Source organism: Papio anubis, chromosome X, assembly GCF_008728515.1.
Source record: "Papio anubis isolate 15944 chromosome X, Panubis1.0, whole genome shotgun sequence".
Classification (NCBI taxonomy): domain Eukaryota; kingdom Metazoa; phylum Chordata; class Mammalia; order Primates; family Cercopithecidae; genus Papio; species Papio anubis.
The window spans coordinates 100,355,448-100,378,826 of NC_044996.1; the positions used below are offsets into that span (position 1 = coordinate 100,355,448).

The following is a 23,379-nucleotide window of genomic DNA, read 5'->3' on the forward strand; positions in this document are numbered from 1 at the left end:
CCTGTTATTTTTTAACTTTTTAATAATAGTAATTCTGACTGGTGTGAGATGGTATCTCATTGTGGTTTTGCTTAGCTCCAAAACACATCTGGCCTAAAGGATTTACAATAAGAGACTGTGAAGCTGTAGTACTTCCAATGAAGCCTTTACTGAACCTTCCACTCTTTCAGAAGAGCCTTCCTCTATGCTGCCCCACCATGGTTTCTTACCAATATCTCTATCATTAAAGATCACATGTTTTAATGGTTTGACGGTTTCTCAATTCACTTTGAGCAGTCTGAGAAGTGATCAAATCCCTTTCACCTAGCACAAACCTGGGTAACAATGCAGTACACAATAAACATTTACTGAATAAAAAGAACTGGGTAGAGCTGAGGGAGCGAGCAGATGAGAAGGCACAAGGAGAATTTTGCTTACATTCTTTTTGGTTGAGCGGGCTTACCACTTAACTATGAAAGCCTAAAAATTACACACTGTAGAATCACAGTATTTAAGAATTAAAAATAACAATTCAGGGGGAGAGTTAAGGAAGAAGACTATGTTTGTGTATCTTTTCCATTTCATTTCTTACATTTAGCTGATATTTTTTCTTTTAATATAGCCTATAATTCGTATGTTCAACATATACAGAATTAATGCTTTATTAAAAGATGATTCAAAGGAAAAAAAGGGGGAGATGTAAAAATTGCAGTTCATATTAAAGATGGCTTAAAATAGCAAATGGAGTGGTAAAAATATTAATAAATAGAAAACAATTCAAGCACACATTTAAAGGCAGCAGTGGGAGAAATGGCTGACAAGGCAAGTGGGAATCAGATTTGAGGCATTCACATGCCAGGCTTAAAAAGGTAGATTTCTGAAGAAAGTGTACATTAGTGCCTTTGCAGATATACAACAGTTGGTCACTGGTGACCTCAACAAGAGAAGTGTTGGGCTTACCAAGGGTAGAAAGCCAAACTGCTGTGGGTGGCAGAGTGAACAGGAGATGAAGAAAATAACTCAAAGCAGAGGGAAGGAATGGCAAGGGAGAACCATTTATTAAGAACTGGCACAGCTCACAAACCAGAAAAAACCAACACCACTTCATTTTTTGGCAGGAACTACTAGATTTGAAGACCAGAACAATGATGTGGATATAACAATTACACGGCAAAACTGTGCTTGTGGAAAAAGACCTCCTTCTCTATTTCTGCAACAATTCAGTCTCCATGCTCTCCTGTTATCTAGCTCACCTATTTCTTTTTCTTAAACAGGCATATCCCCCACAAAGTGCTACCCCCAACTTTTTCTTTCCTTTTCCTCTCAAGACAGTCACAAATTCCTAGGTAGATGACTCCCTAGTCAGCTTCTTCTAAATAGCTCTATCCAACTCTTTAACTGGCTCCCCAAACTTGTCCCCAAATGAAGTCATGTGCCATAGATTCACTCAAGCACTTTCACAGACAGATAGGGGTTTAAATCTTGGCTCTACCTCTAGTCAATTGAATGACCTTGGGATGCTGTGAGAAATAAGTGAGTACAGTCTGGGAAGCACTTTGCTCAGTGCTTGGCTAAGTGCTAAGCCCGATTTATTAACTAGCAATATTACTAAACCATCTAAGTATCCAGACTTAAAAGCCAAAGAATCTCTGATTCACTCCTTTCTCTTACTATCCAAAAGTTTGCTCTATTTAATAGCTAGAAACACCTTTATGAAACCTAAATTAGATCATATTAATTAAAAACCCACCAAGAGCTCTCCAACAGAAGAAAGTCTTAAGTTTAGTACACAAAGCATAATCGGCTTCTAACCAACTTTTACAACTATATCTTACTCTACTACTCATCACACATTGCGCTCAAGCCAAAACATACCACCAATTATTGTCAATAAACATATAGCAGTTGTATCGTATATACATTTAAGCTCACGCAAATGCACAGCAGGGAGGGTAATCAGGAGGGAGGGCAAAAAAGGGAGGTATAGGGGAGAGAATGACAACAGGAGGAAGAGAACATGAGTTGGAGTATACATTTGCTATTCTTCTCCAGAGTTCCTCTGAGCCTTTCAGAATTACCATGTTGAGCATGACTTTAGTGGTTGAAGACTAGAGTTATTCATACAACATGGCCTCTCTACATAAGCCAACTATTTGCCTGGAGCTCAAGTGAAGAAAAGGGATTTACTCCTTCACTGGACGAAAACATTTAACTGTGCTGGACTTAAGGAGATATGCTATGTAGGCTATTTTATGGATGAACTGGGGCATCTTTCTGATGGTGCAAGAGTCTGGTTTTAAGCTGGCTTAAGTGCTATTCCTTTCTCTTCTCCCTGCCTCCTCATTTTCACCCATCACACAAAATACATTCTTCCCCAGAATACAGTTTTTTTAAAAAAACCTCTCTGACTCCTTGGGCTGGAAACATCAGTGGATCTATCACCAAATTTCTTTCAATCTATTTTATTTAATTGCACTAAGAAAGGACCTATACCATGTATTTATAAACCCTAAGAGCCTAGCCTAGAGCCTTGTATACAATAAGCAAAGACTCATTAAATCAAAGAAAGGGAGCCACGTTGGCTGCTGAAAAGTACATTTTTGGCAATGGCTCAATGACAATTATTTCAAAAAGGGAGGCTTATAAAGCAAGGCCTAGGGGTCTAGACTTGTGGTTAACATTTTCAACTGGTGCGTCAATAGGTACTCAAGCTGGGAGGAGAACTGTTAATATCACGAGGAATACAATCAAGATTTAAATGATTAGACATTTTGTAGTATAGGGCAAAATGGAGTATAGATAAGAATGTAAGTGCATCTAGGTTAAAAAAAAAAAAGAAATAAACAGTATCACTATAAATTATAAGTGGAAAAACACCCAAATTTTGTATGTCTGACCTCAACATTTTAAGTATTGAGAGGAACAATGATAAACTGGAAGGAGTCTCAAAGGATAACAAGAATATTGAGGGTGGGGTAGGGAATGGAAAAGATGACAGAGGTGACTAATGTTTAAATTAATGACAATCAGACAACAAGAAGACTATGGATAAGTTATCCTTGGTTCCTTTCTCCCTCTCACCCAACCACCTAATTTATGAGCAAGTTCTATGAGCTTTAGCTCCACAAGACTCCCTAGTTTGACCCCTCTCTCTATTTTTACAGGGAAATCTCTGTCCAGGTTGGTCTGTACTGTTACAATTGCCTCCTAATTTGTCCTCCCTACTTCTAAGCTTACCCCTTGGAACCCATTCCACACAAAGCAACTAGATCCATTTTCTTTTTTTCTTTTTTTTTCTTGAGACAAGTCTCGCTCTTTCACCCAGACTGGAGTGAAGTGGAGCGCCCCACCACCCCCGCTGCCTCAGCCTCCAGAGTAGCTGGGATTACAGGCACCCGTCACCATGCCTGGCTAATTTTTGTATTTTTAGTAGAGACGGGGTTTCACCAAGTTGGCCAGGCTGGTAAAACTCCCGAACTCAAGTGATCTGGCTTACCTCAGCCCCCCAAAGTGCTAGGATTATAGGCATGAGCCACTGCGCCCAGCCACTAGATCCATTTTCTAAATTTAAAGTGAAACCTATTCCTTTCCTGCTTAAAATCCTCTATGGCAAGCTGTAACACCTATAATTAATATACAAACTTCTTACCATGTCCAGAAAGCCCATGTACGATCTCGTTCCTGCTTGCTTAGTTAAGTTTATCGCCATCACTCTTCCTCTCATTCAGCTATAGTCACCCTGACCTTTTTGTCCCATAAACATGCCAAAGTTATTCCCAATTTAGCCTTCATCTGTTCTCTGTATATGAAAGGTTCTACCCATAGATCTCTGGGTAGTTGATTTCACCTCATTATTCAGGGCTAAGCAGAAAACTCACATTCTCAGACCCGTTAAGCAAAAGAAGCACTCTGACCTTCCCTCCTCCCAAATATTACTGTATTTTATATTATTCATAGAAATAAATTATACTGGGGGTTTCTTTCTTGTCCTACTAGAATTTAAGTCTCCAGAGGACAGGAATTTCATCTTAAACATTGGTATGTCTATCATCAGTGCCTAGAACAGTGTCTGGCATAGAGTTAGTTTTCAAACATTTGTTGAATGGGATTTATTCTGCATAAATCCTAAATATACTCAGGAAATCGGGACCAAATGACAGGTAGACTTTAGGTTATTCTGTAAACAACTTGCAAGAATTATAGTGAGGTGAAAATAATGTTTAAGTCACTGGATGATCACAAATTATGAATATAGATAAGATTACTATATTAAGTAGGAGCTGATTAAGTGACCTTAAAATCCTTTCCAATTATAAAATCCTAATCTACTCATAATGTAATGAGTTACTTTCAGTCTATATAGCTGTTAGATAAATGGCTTCTATATTGAACTACTTTTAAGTGATCTGACTTAGCATCTAGTTTATGACTACCTCCAACTTTCTAAACACCTTTAGTGACTTTACATCACTTTTGTTTCAAAAAATAACACTGAACTTGCTATTCAGGGAAAAGTACCATTCTGATGTATAACAGGATAAATGGAGAGACAATTCCCCGCCCCACTATAAATTATATTTATGGAAAGTATGGTACGCAAGATCCAATGTTTTAAAGAATTTGTATATTACTTGCTGTAATTTGGTTTTTGGTCCTTTTTGTCTCCCCTACCCTATTACCTATAACTAGATAAAATGGTGCAACTGAGAAAAGACTGTCATAAAATAATTCATAAGCATGTTGCCTTGGCCACACAACTTTTGTTTAAATAAAAGTTTGGATCTAGATTTGAAATCATTTTAACAAACCAGGATTACTTTCAAAAGACAGCATTTTGAAAACAACACATGCTGACCAAATTATCTGCAGGAGAAATACTTAATGTAAACACTGTTTTAACAAAGACTAAGACAAACTTATTTAATCAATGAATATAAAGCAGTGTATTCCAAAATGAGCTTTTGAGAAAACTAATTCTTCAAAAGATACTGGTCAAATAAGTTTGGGGAATACTGTACACTGTAACTCTTCTCCCTCATTCACAAATTACATTAACATGTACAGTATCTAAAATATTTTACAAAAAATAAATAAAAATAAAGGACTTGTCCACTTGCTGAACTTTACTCTATCATTTCCCATATGTCCATAGCCAGAATTTCCCATCTTTTGGGGACAGAGCTAGTAGTGGAAAACATAGTTTAGGGAAACACTGCTATATAGCACTGTTTGAAAATAGTACCTCTAAATAGATTTACAAAATGGCTAAGATAGAAACTGTGAAAACAAATGTGAAGCTTACTGGTATTCAAACTAGGGTCCTAGATAAGAATTTACATAACTTACACTAAATTTTTTTTTTTTTTTTTTTTTGAGACGGAGTCTCGCTCTGTCGCCCAGGCTGGAGTGCAGTGGCCAGATCTCAGCTCACTGCAAGCTCCGCCTCCCGGGTTTACGCCCTTCTCCTGCCACCTTGCCCGGCTAGTTTTTTGTATTTTTTAGTGGAGATGGGGTTTCACCATGTTAGCCAGGATGGTCTCGATCTCCTGACCTCGTGATCCGCCCGTCTCAGCCTCCCAAAGTGCTGGGATTACAGGCTTGAGCCACCACGCCCGGCCCCTAAATTTTTTTAAGTAGCTCAGAAAAGAGACACTTTAAAAGATAGATGATTTAATTAAAAATTTAAAAATTAGCATTTTAGTCAAATCCCTATATTAACTGCTAATTTGTCTGTGACAACAAATATTCTGTGATGCCATTTTCCCCTCAAGTTACTAATGGTAGATTTTCAATATTAAAACTAAAGTTATCCTGGGATATCAGGTGGTTCAGAGGGAAATGGGAAAGAAGCACAGGTTTGTGACTCTACTGATTTATAATCATATGTGTCTTTTTTTCCTTTCTGTACCATAGTGGGCTAGTTGCAAGGGAAAAATGTTTTTAACATGTGGATTCTCATATTACATTCTGTTAGACTTCTGGACCACTTTGCTTTGATGTCAACATAATTCTAAGGGAGAAAAAAACCTTAATAGTTAACACTCCCCAAAAAGAGAGGGACTACAGCAGTTTTAGAAAAGACTTACTTAATCATTTCAAAAAGCTTTGGATCTGAGACCTTGATATTTCGTGCCATATTCCAGGAAAGATGAACCATGGGTACTATTGACTTCACACTTTGCAATTTGTTCCATTCGTACCGTTCCACTGCCAATTTATACTGGCAGGCTAGGAAAAAAAAAACAGTTATAAAGCAACCCAAAGTACCAAAAGATATGAAGATAACCATTATCACCTGCTCAGGTGATATCTTCAACATCAATTCTGAAAAACCTCAAAACACTATAAAAATAATTATGCTTTATGATAATTACAGTAGTAATAATATTAGCAATCATATAAAGAGCACTTCCTATGACTATATGCCAAGCATTGTGTTATTTTTATTTTTACCCATTATCTCATTTACTCTTCACCATCACCTTATTAATTTCATTACTTCCATTATACAGATGAAGAAATCGAGGACCAGAGAGGTTAAATAACTTGCCCAGAGTTACAAGAGCCAGATCCTGGTCCTAATCCAGGTCTTTTTGGCTCTAAACTCCACATTCTTAACCTTAAGTGAGTACTGCCTGAAGGCAGACGTAATTCAAACAGATTTTGACATTACAGATCTATTCATATGAAATACTAGATTTTTTTTAATGTGAAAGAATAAATTTTCTACTTTGTTTTCTCTCATAAGGGTTTTTTTTTTAAATAAAATAAAACCAAGCACTCTAAAAATTATTATTATACCCTTCATGTATATTAAAGCCATAAACCTGTTTTTTGCTAATAGCTATGCTCTTAGATTTCCATTTGTTAACTTGAATTTAATTTATTGTACTACAAATTGCAATTCTATGCAAGGAGACATTCTTCTTACAACTTTTAGTAAGTTATATTTCAAGAAAAAAGGAACAGACCTATTGGATATAATCCTATATAAATTAACTTTTTTTTAAGCATATTCTTTATAATACCTGTAAGTGGACCAACATTCCAAGCAATGTTGTTGCACCAGCCAATAGCCTGAACCCAATGAACAGTGCCTGCATTTATCCAGACCAAATCTCCAGGTCGCTGAATAAACCTATACACTGGAACATTTGCTTCATAAAGATCTTCAAGGTTGGGCCACCAAGAACCCATTAGGAAATTCAAATTATTTCTGAAATAAGAAAAAAATAATGTAAATGGATCAACTATATTAAGAAGCTCCTAGTAAGACTGGAAGAAAACATCAAAAATTTTTTTAATGAACACTTGTTCATTTTATTGAAACGTAACTGCTTGTCCAAAAAGATCTGCTGTATGTATATAAAGAGTGTGTAATTATGGTTGAGTACTAAATTACTAAAGATCAGTGTTAGCATTTTTTTTTTTTTTTTTTGAGACCAAGTCTTGCTCTGTTGCTTGGGTGGGAGTCCAGTGGCTCCATCTAGGCTCACTGTAAGCTCCGCCTCCCGAGCTCAAGCAATTCTCCTGCCTCAGCCTCCGGAGTAACTGGAATTACAGGTGCCTGCCACCACGCCTGGCTAATTTTGTATTTTCAGTAGAGACGGGGTTTCACCAGGTTGGCCAAGCTGGTCTCGAACTCCTGACCTCAGGAGATCCGCCTGCTTTGGCCTCCCAAAGTGCTGGGATTACAGGCATTATAATACCTGTAGTAAGTGAACCGGCCCAGTATTACTATCTTAAATTGATTTTTCAAAGATCCAAATGAAATCCAAAGCTACTTTCAAGTAACACATACGTTAATTTTTAATTTCATATCAACAAAGACTATTTTTGACTGAAGCCTTCTGCCTGGAGCACCTAGAAACCCCTAAAAGGTAAATGGAAGGTAGAGTTGACATCAAGTCATTTAAATCCATAAACAGGAACACTGTGGCAATACAAGTACCAGGAACTTCCCTTAATTTCTGAGGAAAAGGAGACTGGATGTCAGACTCCACATAGTTTTGATGATTAGCTGATTAAAACTACGCAGTTCAAAACAACTATCAAAAACAAACAATCATGCATGTGCACAAATAATCATGACCACTACTACCAATATACTTTGGAAACATTCCATAGATCATATTATTAAGCTTTTATTTTAATATCTGGCTTCTTATTCTCCATCATGATATGAAGTACTTTTTAAACCACATAGTCACTTTTCCCATAAAAGAACTTTATAAAATTGAATTAACTACTTCAAATTTCATATTTTGGGGAAAGAAAAACTTACACAGTAAAAATGTTCCTTTCCGTAAGATCTAAGAAATAATCTTACTTTATTTATCTTGTGCTATAGCACATGAGAAAGTATACAATTGTTTTTACTGGTTTAAATTTAATTTTTTATCTAGATCAAGGGTTGGCAAACTATGGTCCATGAGCCAAATTCAGACCACTGCCTGTTTCTATAAATAAAACTTATCAGAATACAGCTATGTCCATTCACTTACGTACTATCTCTGACTGTGCCTGTTACAATGACACAGTTGTGACAGACAGCGTATGATCTGCAAAGCCGAAAATATTATCTGGTCCTTTATGGAAAATAAATTGCCAAACTATGATCTAGAAAGAACCTTAGTCTCTCTTTTTCTCTCTTGAAAAATGCAAGGCTACTCTCAAAAGTTTAGATTAGAGTGAAAATGGTAGCCTAACTGCAAAGAGATAAGGATGGGCTTATTGTGTGTGACAAGGCCAAGTAGATACAGTCCAGAAAAAGTTGCCTATAAAGCAAAAAATGGCTATAAACACAAATCTTAGCCTTATTTCACCCATGTATTGTCATTACAAAATTAGAGAAAACCTTTTATCCAAAAGCAAGCAAGTAATCCCAAATAGAACCCCCCCCCAAAAATTAAACTTACCAAAAAGTATGCATCGTTTTAATCATATATTCAAAAGAATGGTTATTTCAAGACAGGTATTACTTAAAGCCATAAAATAAACTACAGATACAGTATATAGTCACTAACAAAAGCAACAATCTTTATGTGAAACAAAATTACAGTGAAACGCTGAAGAAGCAAGTACTACTTTCACAACTGAGTTATTAAATTTACCTAACCCTTCCTCCTAACTTGATATTTTTATTATCCCTAAGCTCAAGCTTTTTGGATGTCATCTGCTTATCCTAATTATCTTTTTTTTCCCAAGACACCTCTCCATTTAGATAGGAAAAAAAACTACACCCTAAAAATAGCCAGTCGCTACTCAGAAACAATGAATAAGGATTCCTGTATTATAGCTGCAACAATATAGTATTAACTCAAAGTTCAAGAAATAAAAATCTTTCTATAGCACAATGGAGATTTTCTATATAACAATGTTCTTTCTCTGCTGCTACTGGACTGCTGGTCCACATAAAAAGTACAGATTAAAGTAGATCAGGCTATTTCATCAGTACATTAGAAGCTTTAAAACTCCCTATCTTTGGCTTTCTTACACTGAAAGAAACCAGTATATGAATAGTGAAGACAATATAAGGTAATTATCCCTTGCTTTTATGTAAGTAAACTGTGGATTAGTATCTTTTTTTGTTTTTTAACTACAATGCACTTCTTACTAAATCCAAATATTTAAGCAAAGATTCTTAAACCAAAGTAAGAAATTAGAAGTTAGTATGGGGCTGGGCGTGGTGGCTCACGCCTGTAATCCCAGCACTTTGGGAGGCCAAGGTGGGTGGATCACGAGGTCAGGAGTTCAAGACCAGCCTGGCCAATATGGTGAAACCTTGTCTCTAGTAAAAATACACAAATTAGCAGGGCATGGTGGCACACCCCTGTAATCCCAGCTACTCAGGAGGCTGAGGCAGGAGAATTGCTTGAACCTGGGAGGTGGATGTTGCAGTAAGCTGAGATTGTGCCATTGCACTACAGCCTGGGCAACACGGCAAGACTCCATCTCAAAAAAGGAAAAATAAACATAAAGAAGTTAGTATGTGGAATACGTGTATAATTAGTTTTCAAAGTCATCTCATATGTAAATGTTTCCTGTGGGTTTTTTTCCCCCCCTTTAATTGGCGTGGGGCATAACACCAAATGTGTATATAATGTATATTTTCATCCTATGCTAATTTTCTAATGTTATTACTAAATGAAAATATCAGGTCCTTATATAATAAAGTACTTTCTAGAAAAGAAGAAAGAGAATAAGGTTCTATTTAGACAAATGATCAAATTGAAACCAACTAAAAAAAAAAAAAAAATTCCAAGGTACTTTTTAACGCAAGATACAGAAATAAAAGCTATTTCTGAGATCTTAAGGAAAGGAACTATCCAATTCTTTCAGCTAGAGAAAACAAAATCTGGGCTGATGTGGTGGATCATGCCTGTAATCCAGCACTGTAGGAGGCCCAGGCAGGTCGATCGCCTGAGCTCAGGAGTTCAAGAGCAGCCTAGGCAACATGGTGAAACCCCATCTCTATTTAAAAATAAAAAATAAAGTAATAATACATTTTATAAAATTTCTTCCTAGAAAAAGTTGTCAGTTTAAAAAGAATTTATATCATGATATGGCAAAGGGTATTATGGTCAAGCTTGAGTTATTCACAGCCTGTACAGGTGCTCAATAAAGAATTCCTTCTACTTCCTAAAACCATTTATAACAAAACAATTTTTCTTGGAATACACACCTTTCAAATGAATAAGTATGCATTTTAAAAATTAACTAATAACTCAACTTTTCTATCTTCTTAAATTCATGGGTACTACTATTGCATGAAGTTGTTTCATGGCATCTTTCTTAAAGTATTTCCAATTTCACAAAATATAAGGTTTGGAATCAAATAATTTAAAATGAATTCTTTGCTGAATGGTAAGTGAATACTGGCAATGTATCCATTAGGATATCCAGCTTGGTAAGTTGTCCTTTACAATTACTGCTTTCTAGTACGTGTTTTAAGAAAATTTACTTTGGAAACCTACTTTTCACAGAAGTCATTCAGAACACCCCAGTAACCTTCAGGAACAACAAACCATTCACAGTCACCTGGGCCAATATTTATGTTAACTGAACAGAAGTTGTTATTTTCTTGATGACCTGAAATGTGAAAAGAAAAAAAATTGGAGCTCCAGTGGCGCAATCGGTTAGCACATGGTACTTATACAGAAAAAAAATTAATCTTCACACTATAAGTTTATAGAAAAATGGGTCTTTGGAAACAAAACCTTACAAATGCTCAACAGAGAACACTATAGTAGTATTTAGTTGTTCATCACTGTAGCATTTTTATGTCAACTCCTAACATACTCAGTAAGAGCTTCTATGATAGGCAGTATAATCATGGTTAAGAGATTAGGCTCTGGAGCCAGGCTCCTTGGCTTAGTCATTACATGAACCTGGGCAAGCTGGTAAACCATTCTGACTCAGTTTCCCTGTATGTAAGAACAGATAATAATAATCTCTATAAATTGTTGGGCTGTTTTGAAGATTGATAAACTAATGAATGCATAAAACAGTGCCTAATACAGATGTTCCTCGACTTACAGATGGGACTACATCCTGATAAACCCACAGTAAGCTGAAAAATACCTTGAGTTCAAAATGCATTTAATACTCTGATAAACCCACCATAAAGTCCAAAAGTGGTAAGTTACACCATTTCAACTCAGGGACCATCTGTATACAGTAAACAATAAATATTAGCTATTATAGATATCATTACCATTTCTTTCCTTATGAACTAATCTCCAGGAACAGCGTTTACCCCATAACAAGGTACTCAAAATAATGTTTTTTGCCCAACATTTATATCAGTGTCCAATGATAGAGTACAGAGCAGAATATAGTTCTTCCATCATGTATTCCAGAACTCTTTGCACTTTACCTGACTATGGATAAAATAGGACAGAACTGGGCTTCTAATGGTCTGAGGATAACAATTATAACCAATAGTTCTAATCCTGGCTGTATATTAGAATCCTCTGGGGACCTCAGTTAATAACCAACCCACCCACCCACATGCATGGATCTGAATCCTAGAGATTAATTACATATTTTTTTAAAAGCTACCAGGTGTGGTGACTCAAGCCTATAATCCCAGCACTTTGGGAGGTCCAGAGGGAAGGATAACTTGAAGTCATTATGTGAACCTCGAAACAATTAGCCAGGCATGGTGGCATGCACTTGTAGTCCTAGCTACTTGGGAGGCTGAGGCAGGAGAATTGCTTGAGCCCAGGAGTTAAACAAGATTACAGTGAGCTATGATCACATCACTGCACTCCAGCCTGGGTGACATACCAAGACCCTGTCTCTTAACAAAAAAAAAAAAAAGAAAAGAAAAGAAAAAGAAACAAAGGACCAGGAGAATCAAATCAGCAGCCGGGATGGGGAACCACTGACCCATTTTACCCAGAAGCAAGCATAACCCTATTTTCAAACAATTCTTAAGCATGACTCAGTGAGAATGTGAACAAAGAAGGAAGCAGTCTGGTTTTCAAACCATGGCTGCATCAAGTAGCAAAGAGAAGCACCTGAGGGAGACCTGCAGCCCACAGTACATTGGTACAGTTGAACTGGTTATCAACAGTATCTCTTCTAACTGATCAGTGCTGGGATTGTAGCAACTGTTAAATATTTTGAATATCACCCTGTGAAATTTCATGTTAATGCAAAGGAGCACAAAGAAGATAGTACTTCAGTATTGGATAGAAAATTTAAGTCTAAAAACAATGTAATTCACTTTACAAATGAAGAAAAAGACCTAAAGAAGAAATGTAACTTGTCAAAAGTGACAAGCCTAATTAGTGGCAAAGTCTAGACTAGTTATTAGAATGAGTCTAGTAATGTCTCCACATCATGAAGTTATTTTTAAACTGTGAGTTGTGATCCACTTAGAAAACTGCAACCTACACTTTAGTTTTTAAATGAAACAGAATGGAATAGACTGGAAAACATACTGTTCGATAAAACTGCTGCTGTATACATACATGTGCATTTGGTTACATATAAAACATACTTTTTATTGTTACTTGGGTTAAAAGAAAAATTAAAAAACACTGCACCCCATCACTCTCTGCAACAGATGGGACTGACAAGAGAGTCTTCAGGCCAAAAGAACTTATTTCCCAGTGGTGCTCCAATGACCCCTTTCCAGATTAAATTGTTATACTGTTTCTGGGCTATTACACTAAAAAAAGATAATGAAAAGGGGAAAAATCTTAATCTGAGCCCAGTTAAAAAGTCTAACATTACAACAGGAACAACTCTTTCAGTTTTATTCATTATAAATGACAAGATCCTGGCTGTCTTTGCATGTTTCATATTTTGATTTTGTTTTCAATTTTAACAAGGTATGCTAGTTCATACAAATTACCTGGTGTTCTGCTCCCTGGAACTTTCATGTATAGTTGAACTGTGTTCATGCCCAGTATGGTATGACCAACATGGCTTAGAAGATTTCCTGCTGATACCACACGCACAAAAGCAGGAAGTTTAGTCAGCTCATGTAGCTGCAACTTCCACCTGCAATAAAATAACACATCAAAAGTGAAACTCTGCTACAAGTATCTGTGGAAGTTTACCATTTCTTCAAAACTCTTGGGTTCCAATTAGAAAAACAATTAGGTCTATAAATATTTTACTTTTCCATAGGAAAAAACTTAAATTTTTCAATTTTTCCAAAGAATACTTCCCAACAAAAATAGGCATAAAAATTATTGACCAAGTAAATAAAAGAAAAAATACTAACAGTTGTACAATTATATTTTATAAATACATTTTCATGTAACTATTTCATATAATTAAAAATATAATTTTGTGATTACGTAATTAGCATATAGTCAGAGTCTTGATGAAAAACTACAGAAAAGTTTTAGGGAAAAAAAAAAATCTGGCAAGGTGCAGTGGCTCACAACTGTAACCCCAACACTTTGGAAGGCTGAGGTGGAAGGATCTCTTGAGCCCAGGAGTTCAACACAAGCCTGGGCAACACAGTGAGACTCCATCTCTACTTTTGGGAAAAAAAAAAAAAAAAATTTTAAATTTCAATTGTAAAATATAGCAGAAAAAGTTTAGCTTAAATTCATGTCAACTTAAAAACAAAAGAAAATAAATGAAACAGAAGAGGAAATTGTAGAGAATTCCCAGTCTAGCACAGGATAACTCTTTGCATCAGTTCACAGAAATATTACTATAAGGACTTACTTTTTGTCATCAGATAGGTCAATATTGGTCCCAAACTTTATGGTTTTAAAGGGTCCTTTCCTCCTCCTCCCAGAACTTAAAAAAGAGACACAGGATTAGAAACACGCCTTTTAAAAAGAAATACTAAGTGGACATTAAAAATGACTTACTTATCTGACGATGTAGATTCACTATCTGAGTGGTCTTTATGATGACTTCTTTTTTCATTTTCTTCCTATAGATTAAGCAAAAAGCATTCTAGTTTAGTGTTGTACAACTGGCAATCCTTTCCACCATACAACTGAAAAAAAAAAATTCATATCTAGATTGAATAGTATTATTTGTGTTTTGAAACTAAGTTTCATGTTTTTAATATTTTGAGACAGGGTTTGACTCCTGTTGCCCAGGCTGGAGTGCAGTGTGTGATCCCGGCTCACTGCAACCTCCTCCTCCTGGGCTCAAACGATTCTCCTGCCTCAGCCTCCTGAGTAGCTGGGACTATAGGTGCGGATGACCATGCCCAGGTGATTTTTGTATTTTTGGTAGAGACGGGGTTTTGCCATGTTGCCCAGGCTAGTATCAAACTCCTGCGCTCAAGCTGTCTACTGGCCTCAGCCTCCCAAAGTGCTGGGATTACAGGCGTGAATCATCACACCTGGCCTTCAAACTAAGTTTCTATAGGCCTCTTACACATGAAAATTTCTTCAAACACCACATTAAATAAATAAATACCCAAGAAAAGTCGAATCTCACCGGCATGGTATCCAACTTCCTCCACTAGCCACAACGTTATATTACAGATTCTCATACTTGCCCCATTTTCAAGAGGAGAGAAAACTTGAGTAAAGCTGAAAGGCCTAGGACATCCCAATCTTGATTATAAATGATATAAGCTAGCAGAGGTGTGTGCATGTGTACACAACTATATATGTGTAAGAGTAGAAGGTAAGATACTTTTTATTCTTGATTATGAACAAAGGAAAAGTTCTTCCAGGGAGTATTTATTCCACAAAGAATTATACACAAATGACAAAATGTTTCTAACATTGGTAATTCAAGTGCTGGATAAATATAGGTATTTTTCAATGCAAATATTACTTTTATTTACAACTCCTGAGTCACGGACATGGTATCTGTTAACACTGTTTTATGATTTCTAAGTTAGCAGTACTTCTGACCTTTGGCTTCCATTCCTTTAAATGTATAGTGTCTGAACATTTGTCAAACTTTTCACATGTAATGGTCCATGTCTTAAAGCATACTAAAAAACCCCATGCTGGCCGGGCACGGTGGCTCACGCCTGCAATCCCAGCACTTTGGGAAGCCAAGGTGGGCAGATCACCTGAGGTTGGGAGTTCGAAACCACCCTGATCAACATGGAGAAACACCGTCTCTACTAAAAATACAAAATTAGCTGCATGTGGTGGCAAATGCCTGTAATCCCAGCTACTCGGGAGGCTGAGGCAGGAGAATTGCTTGAATCCGGGAGGCAGAGGTTGCAGTGAACCAAGATCATGCCATTGCACTTCAGCCTGGGCAACAAGAGCGAAACTTCGTCTCAAAAAAACAACAAAAAACCCCCATGCTTTCTTTGGTTATGGAACTCTCCCCATTTAAATAGACTGCCTCTTACTATCTTTGCTTTTCAACTCTTCCTCCAAATTTTCCTTTGATGATCTTTGACTCCTTCTTACTACTTATTCTATCCTGACTATAATATTAGCAGGTACTTGAAGCCTTTTGAAAGTTTGAACTACAGATTTATATGGACAACGAATTCACTGGAACTCAGTAAAATCACAGGATAGTTTTTACTGGATGAATTTCTTTGTAGTATATAGGGAGCGGCAAGTGGGAAAGGAAGACAAATATAATTTACAGGTAGAAATGCTATCTTGATTTAAAGTATGAGTTAGCAGAATTTTAAACAGAGACAACAAGCAAATCTAATGAATCACAAATTAAAGACTTTCAGCCACATACTATCAGTGGTAGGATATGTGAAGAACAAACAACTTAGTGCAGACAAGTATTTGAGTAATACATTTAATAAACTCATTTATTTGGATGTATTATGTTCACTTTGTAGGAGAATTCACAAAGTTCTCATTATAGTGCTAGAGGATTTTTGTAATGCTTCAGTGCTGAAAGGGCTATATGGGTCTTTTAATAATAATAACCCTCTGAGTTTTATATTTTTGTTTTTTTAATTTCCTCCTTCAGTTTTCTCTTACAGCCTAAGATTGGTAAGAAGAACACTAATGTTTCCTGCAGGAGTTGTCTATGAGATAACACTAATCTGGCAGAAGAAAAAAAAGGGAAGACAAGACGGGATTTTGCAAGCATAAAATAAACCTAAGACTTAGTTTATCCTCTAAATTAGTGGTTCTCAACCAGGAGCGAATGTGCCCTTCAGGGGATATTTGACATGTCTGGAGATATTTTTGAGAAGCCAGAGATGCTAATAAATACCCTGCAAGGTGCAAGACAGTCCCCCCACAATAAAGAATTATCCAGTCCAAAATGTCAATACTACGGAAGTTAAGAAACCCTGCTCTAAAAAAAGTATCCCAGAAATGAAGGACATATTTCACTAGACAGTAATTCTATTTCCCCATGATGATATTTACTTCATGAACCCATGGGTTTGTTTAGACTTTACTAAAAGCAAACCAAGGGTGGGTGTGGTGGCTCACACCTGTAATCCCAGCAGTTTGGGAGAGGCTGAGGTAGGCCAATCACTTGAGGTCAGGAGTTCGAGAGCAGCCTGGCCAACATGGTGAAACCCAGTTTCTACTGAAAATGCAAAAAAGTTAGTTGGGCGTGGTGGCACGTGCCTGTAATCCCAGCTACTCGGGAGTCTGAGGCAGAAGAATCGCTTGAACCTGGGAGGTAGAGGTTGCAGTGAGCCAAGATCGTGCCATTGCACTCTAGCCTGGGCGACAGAGGGAGACTCCGTCTCAAAATACATACATACATACATACATACATACCTACCTACCTACAAGAAAACTGGATAGCACTTACAAAGTATTTTATGTAACATAAAATGATGAGATGCATATAAAAGTAATGTGTCCTTTCAAAACTCCAAAGTAAAATCATCTTTAAAGTCCTAAAATAATCTTTAGGATACAAATACTTACTCTCAATGATTCCTGGAATGAGGAGGCCTGGTACTGTGCATATTTAGCAATTGTAGTATGAGATCTATTACTTTCACAATGCCAGATTTTCTTTGTTCCAGTGGGATCCCAGTTTTCATCTGCTGGCTGCAACAACTGTGTCCTCACTTCTACCATATGTTCATTGTTAGCTTCCACCAAAGTTTTAGTAGAGAAAAGTCCCAGGTCTTCATGAATACATAAATGTAGTTAAAAAATGAAAATTATATTTGGGATAATATTTTAAGTGCTTGTATTTTTTTTTAAAGGAAGAAGGTAAAGCATTTTATGGCACTGTATCCAGTTCCCATAAAAAACTAGGGCCTCTGCACAACCTGAGCTATGTGCCAAGTTTGCAGAACCATTAGCTGAAGCCTTGAATATAACTGCTATGTCATCCCATCCGAGAAAGAATTAAGTGTGCAAGGACTGAAATTTCATTTATTTATTTAATTTCTGCAGATACCAGGAAATACTTATGGGACTACAGTATTTATTAGTAGCATCAAATTTCACCTACATTTTATAATCAATTTTTTTCTATTAACCTAAATCACAATTATGTAAATGGACCCAAATAATAGCTAAATTTAAAAACCACCACAGAATTGCCAGTAACCAGTATCACCAACAATATATTCACATCATGGATTAAAGAAGTGATATACACACACACTCTCTCTCATTCTTAGTACTAAAAAAAATTAAAATACCAAAAAAAAAAAAAAAAGTTTCTGCCAGTGCTTGAAAAGTTAAAAGACAGCGAAAGAAATAGACAAACTTTTTCCTTTTTTTATTTAAGGCTTACCTAACTTAAGAGCTCCAGCAAGGCCACGTATTACTGTAACAGGGTTGTTCGGATTTGTACAAAATTGATGTAATGGAGGAAAGAAAGCATCACGTTTATTTTCCAACTGTAAAATTAAAATATGTGGTTAGATCTCAGGAAAACAGAGCTTTTATTTAAATATTATGCTCCAAATTAATATTATTTTTCACAATTTAAATAATGCATTTTATGGGGTGCTATTTCTATTTGACAGTACCTTATCACTATGACTTTTGATTCTAGTTTAAATTAGATAGTAACCACATACATTTCTCCTGTCCATTTTATCATGACAAAAATATGTAGGAGAAATGAAACTGAAATTAAACTTTAAAATCAAAGTGTTTCAAACATTATTCAGTTTTAAAATGAAAAGACAATCCTGACACATGCTGCAACATGGATGAACCTTGAGGACATTATGTTAAGTGAAATAAGCCAGTCACAAAAAAGACAAATATTGTATGGTTCCACTTACATGAGGTATCTAGAATAGTCAAATTTATAGAAACTGAAAGTAGAATGGTAGTTGCCAGGGGCTTGGAGGAGGGAGAAATGGGGAGTTGTTCAGTGTGTAGTTCCAGTTTGTCAAGATGAGAAAGTTCTGGAGATTGGTTGGACAACAATGTGAATATGCTTAACAGTACTGAACTGCACACTCAGAAATGGGTAAGATGGTAAATTTTATGCTATGTGTTTTTTTAAAAATCACAATAAAAGAGAGGAAAAGAAGAAAAAATTGTGCCTAAACATATTATCAAAGAAAGCAGACTGAAGAGGACCCATGAAAGATAAAAACTTAATTTTGCATTTTTTTTTCTCTTCAGAGCTCACATTACAAGTTTTTTTTACATGTCTATCCCAGTGCTTCCCTTACATAGTAAGGGATAAACAATGACTGGTTGGAGGAAGAATTAATATGATAATATTTGGCCTCTAGAGGGCAAAGGGGTTAAATCTATAAAACAAACTCCAGTACCATTTTACAGATGCAAGATCATTATACACATACTACCCTAACTTTATACTTACAAAAAACTTTGATTTGGGATAGAAGCAGGAAAGTGAAAGGAAATAGGGTAGGAAGATCTATTTGGAAGAAACAGAAATAGGAATTGCTTTGACTGAACTCTTAACAACTTCCTATATCAGATTCCTATATTTCTATAAAGTAAAACTAGTATCTAGTTTTAAATAGCCTATTAAATTTTTTAGTGACATATATCTACTATCACACTTACGTTCTCACTTATTTTGAAGGTAGTATCTTTTTTGGGGGGCAGATGTATAAAACAGAATGAATGTTAAGGTCCACATAACTAAGTAGAATGCAGATTTAAAACCCAGTTTACCCAAAAAACGTTACACTTTTAGGTAGCTTTTTCCTAATACTGCTCAAAATTAGAGCAATAAAAAATATTTCTCATGATTCTAATATCATCACAGTTAATAGCTGAGAAGGTCTTTTAAAAATGCTATTACAAAATCTTTTTGAATGTATCTTTCCCCCCCAAAAAAATACTTAATCTGTTGCCAATTATCGTAATGTTTCCTAAAGGGCATCCATATAAATTTAAAGAAAGATTTTATGAAAGACAGGTAGTTGCAAACACTGTTTTATTTCCAGTCAGTCAATTCAGACTCACGTAAATACTAGGTGTAGGTGGATTCAACTTGTCCTTTGGCAAGGGAGGGTATGGTGAAGATGGTGGTCTTGGAGGTGGACATTTATCCAACAAAATGCTACTGTTAGATAAGCCATTTTTACCTAGATTCCTTAAAAAAAAAAAGAAGAAGAAGAAGAAGAAGGGATAAATAAATCAGTTGTACATTTACTTGGAAAACAGAAAAAAAAAAAAAAAAAGAATCCTGAATTAAGTCCTAATTAAATTACTAGGCATTTGCACAAGTCCATGAGATGTGGGATGTAGATCCATCAGGAAAAACACTAAGAATGATTGTTAATTTCAGCAAAGACTTGATGCCTATATATCCTCCACTGAAGGAAAATAAAAGATATCACAACATATAAATTATTGATGACATTCCTTATTTTGTTCGTAATTTTCCAATTTATTTTCTTCACCTAAACAACAAACATGAGCTACAATTTCCTCTCTACCATCACATTCTTTTCCATCAATGTTAAAATATTAACTTGACCAAAAAAGTTCTAGATAATAGTAAAAAACAGAATGTCTCTTTTCCTATGTCTTATCTTAGCAATTATAATCAGAATATCTTTGTAACAACTCTCAAACCTGAGATTTTTTTCCTTTTACTCAAATCAGAAAAAAATTTCCTGTGCAACTCCTTGACTAATAAAATTCAGCAAGATGCCAATCTAGTAATTTATACAGCAAATTATAGTATTTCTTTTTAAACAAGGCATATAATTGCTATCTACTCTCTGACATTGTATATAATTATTACTTACTGTTATTTAGGTTGATGAAGGTATCACTCTGTTAAAATTATAAATTCTTAAGATAGGGTAGAATTATTCCCTAAAAATAATTCTTTTAGTGCAAGCAAGAAAGACATTTCCAACATTTCTACCAAACTTAGAAAATCAACAAGAAATAATTTTGAGCTTTCAAACCACTCCAGGTTAACTAACTTACCTCACCGAATTATTACAAATTCGAAAGCAATAAATGCATTAAAATATCAAGTACTCTTAACATATTAAATTTCAGGTAATAATTTGAAATTTTCAATTATTCTGGGAAGTCAAAAAACTCAGTAACTTTACTTAAGAAGGAATTAGCTACTTTCATCACAAATTGCAGAATAAAACAGGTTGAATTTATTTTCCTTATCTTGCTACACTGAACAAAGTGTTACCAATTAGCCTGTTTTGGTTGGTACTAATGAAAACTAGGCCTTAAACTTTCACTGCCATAGATTTTTAAGATGTTATACTAAATAGCACCATAGGTGTTACTTTCTTAATTTTTTCAACTACAACTCCAAGTAAAAACAAAAAAAAGTTCATGGCAGGCCTCAAAGGAATGATTTACGTTTAAAATAATTGACTTTTAAATGAAAATATATGAAAATATTATTAAACTGAAATTTTACTTTCAGCTAACAATTAAAGGTTGAATAAATTTTCTGTCCAAAACTAGTTTTCAATCTCTCTCCACAAAGCACATGTGCCTTGTACATTTAAAGACAGATATACACTTAAGCCTTTAGATTTGGGTATAAAATTAGTACCAATTTATAAACTCCATCAAATTTTTGCTTTTAACATGTAGAGAATTTTTGGTGAGACTGGGAAAGAAACAATTCAAGTATTATCATTAAACCAATGCAAGACAAAACAGTTGCAATATCTACATAAATAATAGTTTTCATGCTGAATTGTATATCTGCCACTCTATCGAATATAAGCAAAATATGACTCAGAATACAGAAAATCTGTCTTTTAGGAAAGGAGATGGATATACTACTGTATAGTAAATGGTTACTATTTTGAAGAAATTGAAATATATGAACCACGTATTAAAACTGTGCTATCAAAGAGCGTCTCAAACTAATTAAATGTGGCACCAAAATGTAAGCTTCTACAACATACTGGACACTCAGAGATGAGACTAGAAAACAAGGTTTGACAGATTAGTAGAATTCTGTCTCTATCATTTCTATAGTTCCGTAACAAAAAAGAGAAACGAGAAAGTAAAACAATGGAAAATGTTGTTGCCAATATTTTAAAATAGAAAAGAAAAAAGCGGGGCATGACTAGTACTTTCAGGGAGCTGATAATTCAATCAATTGAATGTTGCAATTACAATTTTAGACATGCAAGAAGAAAAAGTATTATAACTGCCTTTTAATGTATACCACTGACCACTGCAACATTAAGATAAACTAAACAAGAATCAGATTAAAAAATAACCAGCACTTTAAAAACTAACTACACATACGGAAATAAAGGGGTACCCAATAGTGCATACAAGTCATACCTAGACATTTCTTACTGTGTTTGAAACGCTGACTACCTGCCTATTAAGGTCAAGTTTCAAACACACAGGAATTTCCCTGAAGGAACTGATGACATATATAGTGCTCTGCATAGTAAATATAAGCTATTTCCACTTAAAATATATTGACCAATCCCAATGCAAAGGGCAGGGCTGTGGATAACAGGAATAGACTTTATCTTCTGAATGTGTAAATGTCCAACACTGTTTAGAACACCTCAAGCCAAGTAATAAAACTTCCATATAAAAATCCAAAGTGGAGAAAGGAGTTGAAGAAAGAAGCAGATTTTGGACCAAAACAGCATGGTACTGAGAATGATGGTTTCCAGCTGCATCCATGTCCCTACAAAGGACATGAACTCATCCTTTTTATGGCTGCATAGTATTCCATGGTGTATATGTGCCACATTTTCTTAATCCAGTCTATCATTGATGGACATTTGGGTTGGTTCCAAGTCTTGCTATGGTGAATAGTGCCGCAATAAGCATACGTGTGCATGTGTCTTTATAATAGCATGATTTATAATCCTTTGGGTATACTCCCAGTAATGGGATCGCTGGGAATTGAACAATGAGAACACTTGGACACAGGGTGGGGAACACTACACACTGGAACCTGTTGTGGGGTGGGGAGCAGGGGGAGGGAAAGCATTGGGAGAAATACCTAATGCAAATGACAGGTTGATGGGTGCAGCAAACCAACATGGCACATGTATATTATGTAACAAGCCTGCATGCTGTGCACATGTACCCTAGAACTTAAAGTATAATAATAATAAAATAATAATAATAATAAAAAGCAGGTTTTGCAATGGATTTAGAGATTATCCCATCTTAAATCCTTTTCTTTCAGTTTTTAAAATCTCTCTGAGAAAAGTCAGAGTAGGGGGATATTAATTGTTGCCCAATTATTTAAAATATTGGCTTAAACTTATCAAATTTACCCATATCATTTGGTAGGTAGAGAAATGGTGAAAATGTGCTCTGTGATAAACCCATCTACACTTTAGTTATCCTTTGTTAGGAAGCTCCTAGACCAGAGACGTCAAGTCTCTTGTATCTGTGTTACTTTCCCCTTGAGTTCTGGACTCCTGCCCAGCACAGGCCACCATCAAGAGAACACAGAAATGGCAAACAACATGACACCTATCATTTGCCATCTTACCTTTTTCTCTATGCCTCAAAAGATTTTTATCTCCAACTTATCAGAGCACTTTTTTGTCTCTTCAGTAATTGAGTCCTG

General features: G+C 35.6%; 1 protein-coding gene across 25 annotated transcripts in view; it reads right to left on the reverse strand.

Annotated features, from left to right (window-relative positions):
• Positions 1-23,379, reverse strand: part of KDM6A (lysine demethylase 6A) — a 231,800-nt gene that overhangs the window by 15,058 nt on the left and 193,363 nt on the right. For 21 of the 25 annotated variants that reach the window (XR_002519460.2, XM_017953897.3, XM_031660982.1 and 18 more), the window contains 9 exons: positions 19,794-19,923; positions 18,127-18,232; positions 17,301-17,506; positions 14,325-14,389; positions 14,176-14,250; positions 13,346-13,494; positions 10,956-11,070; positions 7,008-7,195; positions 6,066-6,207 (listed from right to left, as the gene is read on the reverse strand). Coding sequence is in view for 23 of the 25 variants with exons in the window: in XM_017953897.3 (XP_017809386.2) it covers positions 6,066-6,207; positions 7,008-7,195; positions 10,956-11,070; positions 13,346-13,494; positions 14,176-14,250; positions 14,325-14,389; positions 17,301-17,506; positions 18,127-18,232; positions 19,794-19,923 (1,176 nt within the window). In the remaining 2 variants the exon portion in view is untranslated. Of the gene's footprint in view, positions 1-5,531; positions 6,208-7,007; positions 7,196-10,955; positions 11,071-13,345; positions 13,495-14,175; positions 14,251-14,324; positions 14,390-14,726; positions 15,497-16,896; positions 17,090-17,300; positions 17,507-18,126; positions 18,233-19,793; positions 19,924-23,379 lie in introns of those variants that run through there. The other 4 variants (XM_009197445.4, XR_004180861.1, XM_021932610.2 and 1 more) reach the window with 4 other exon arrangements.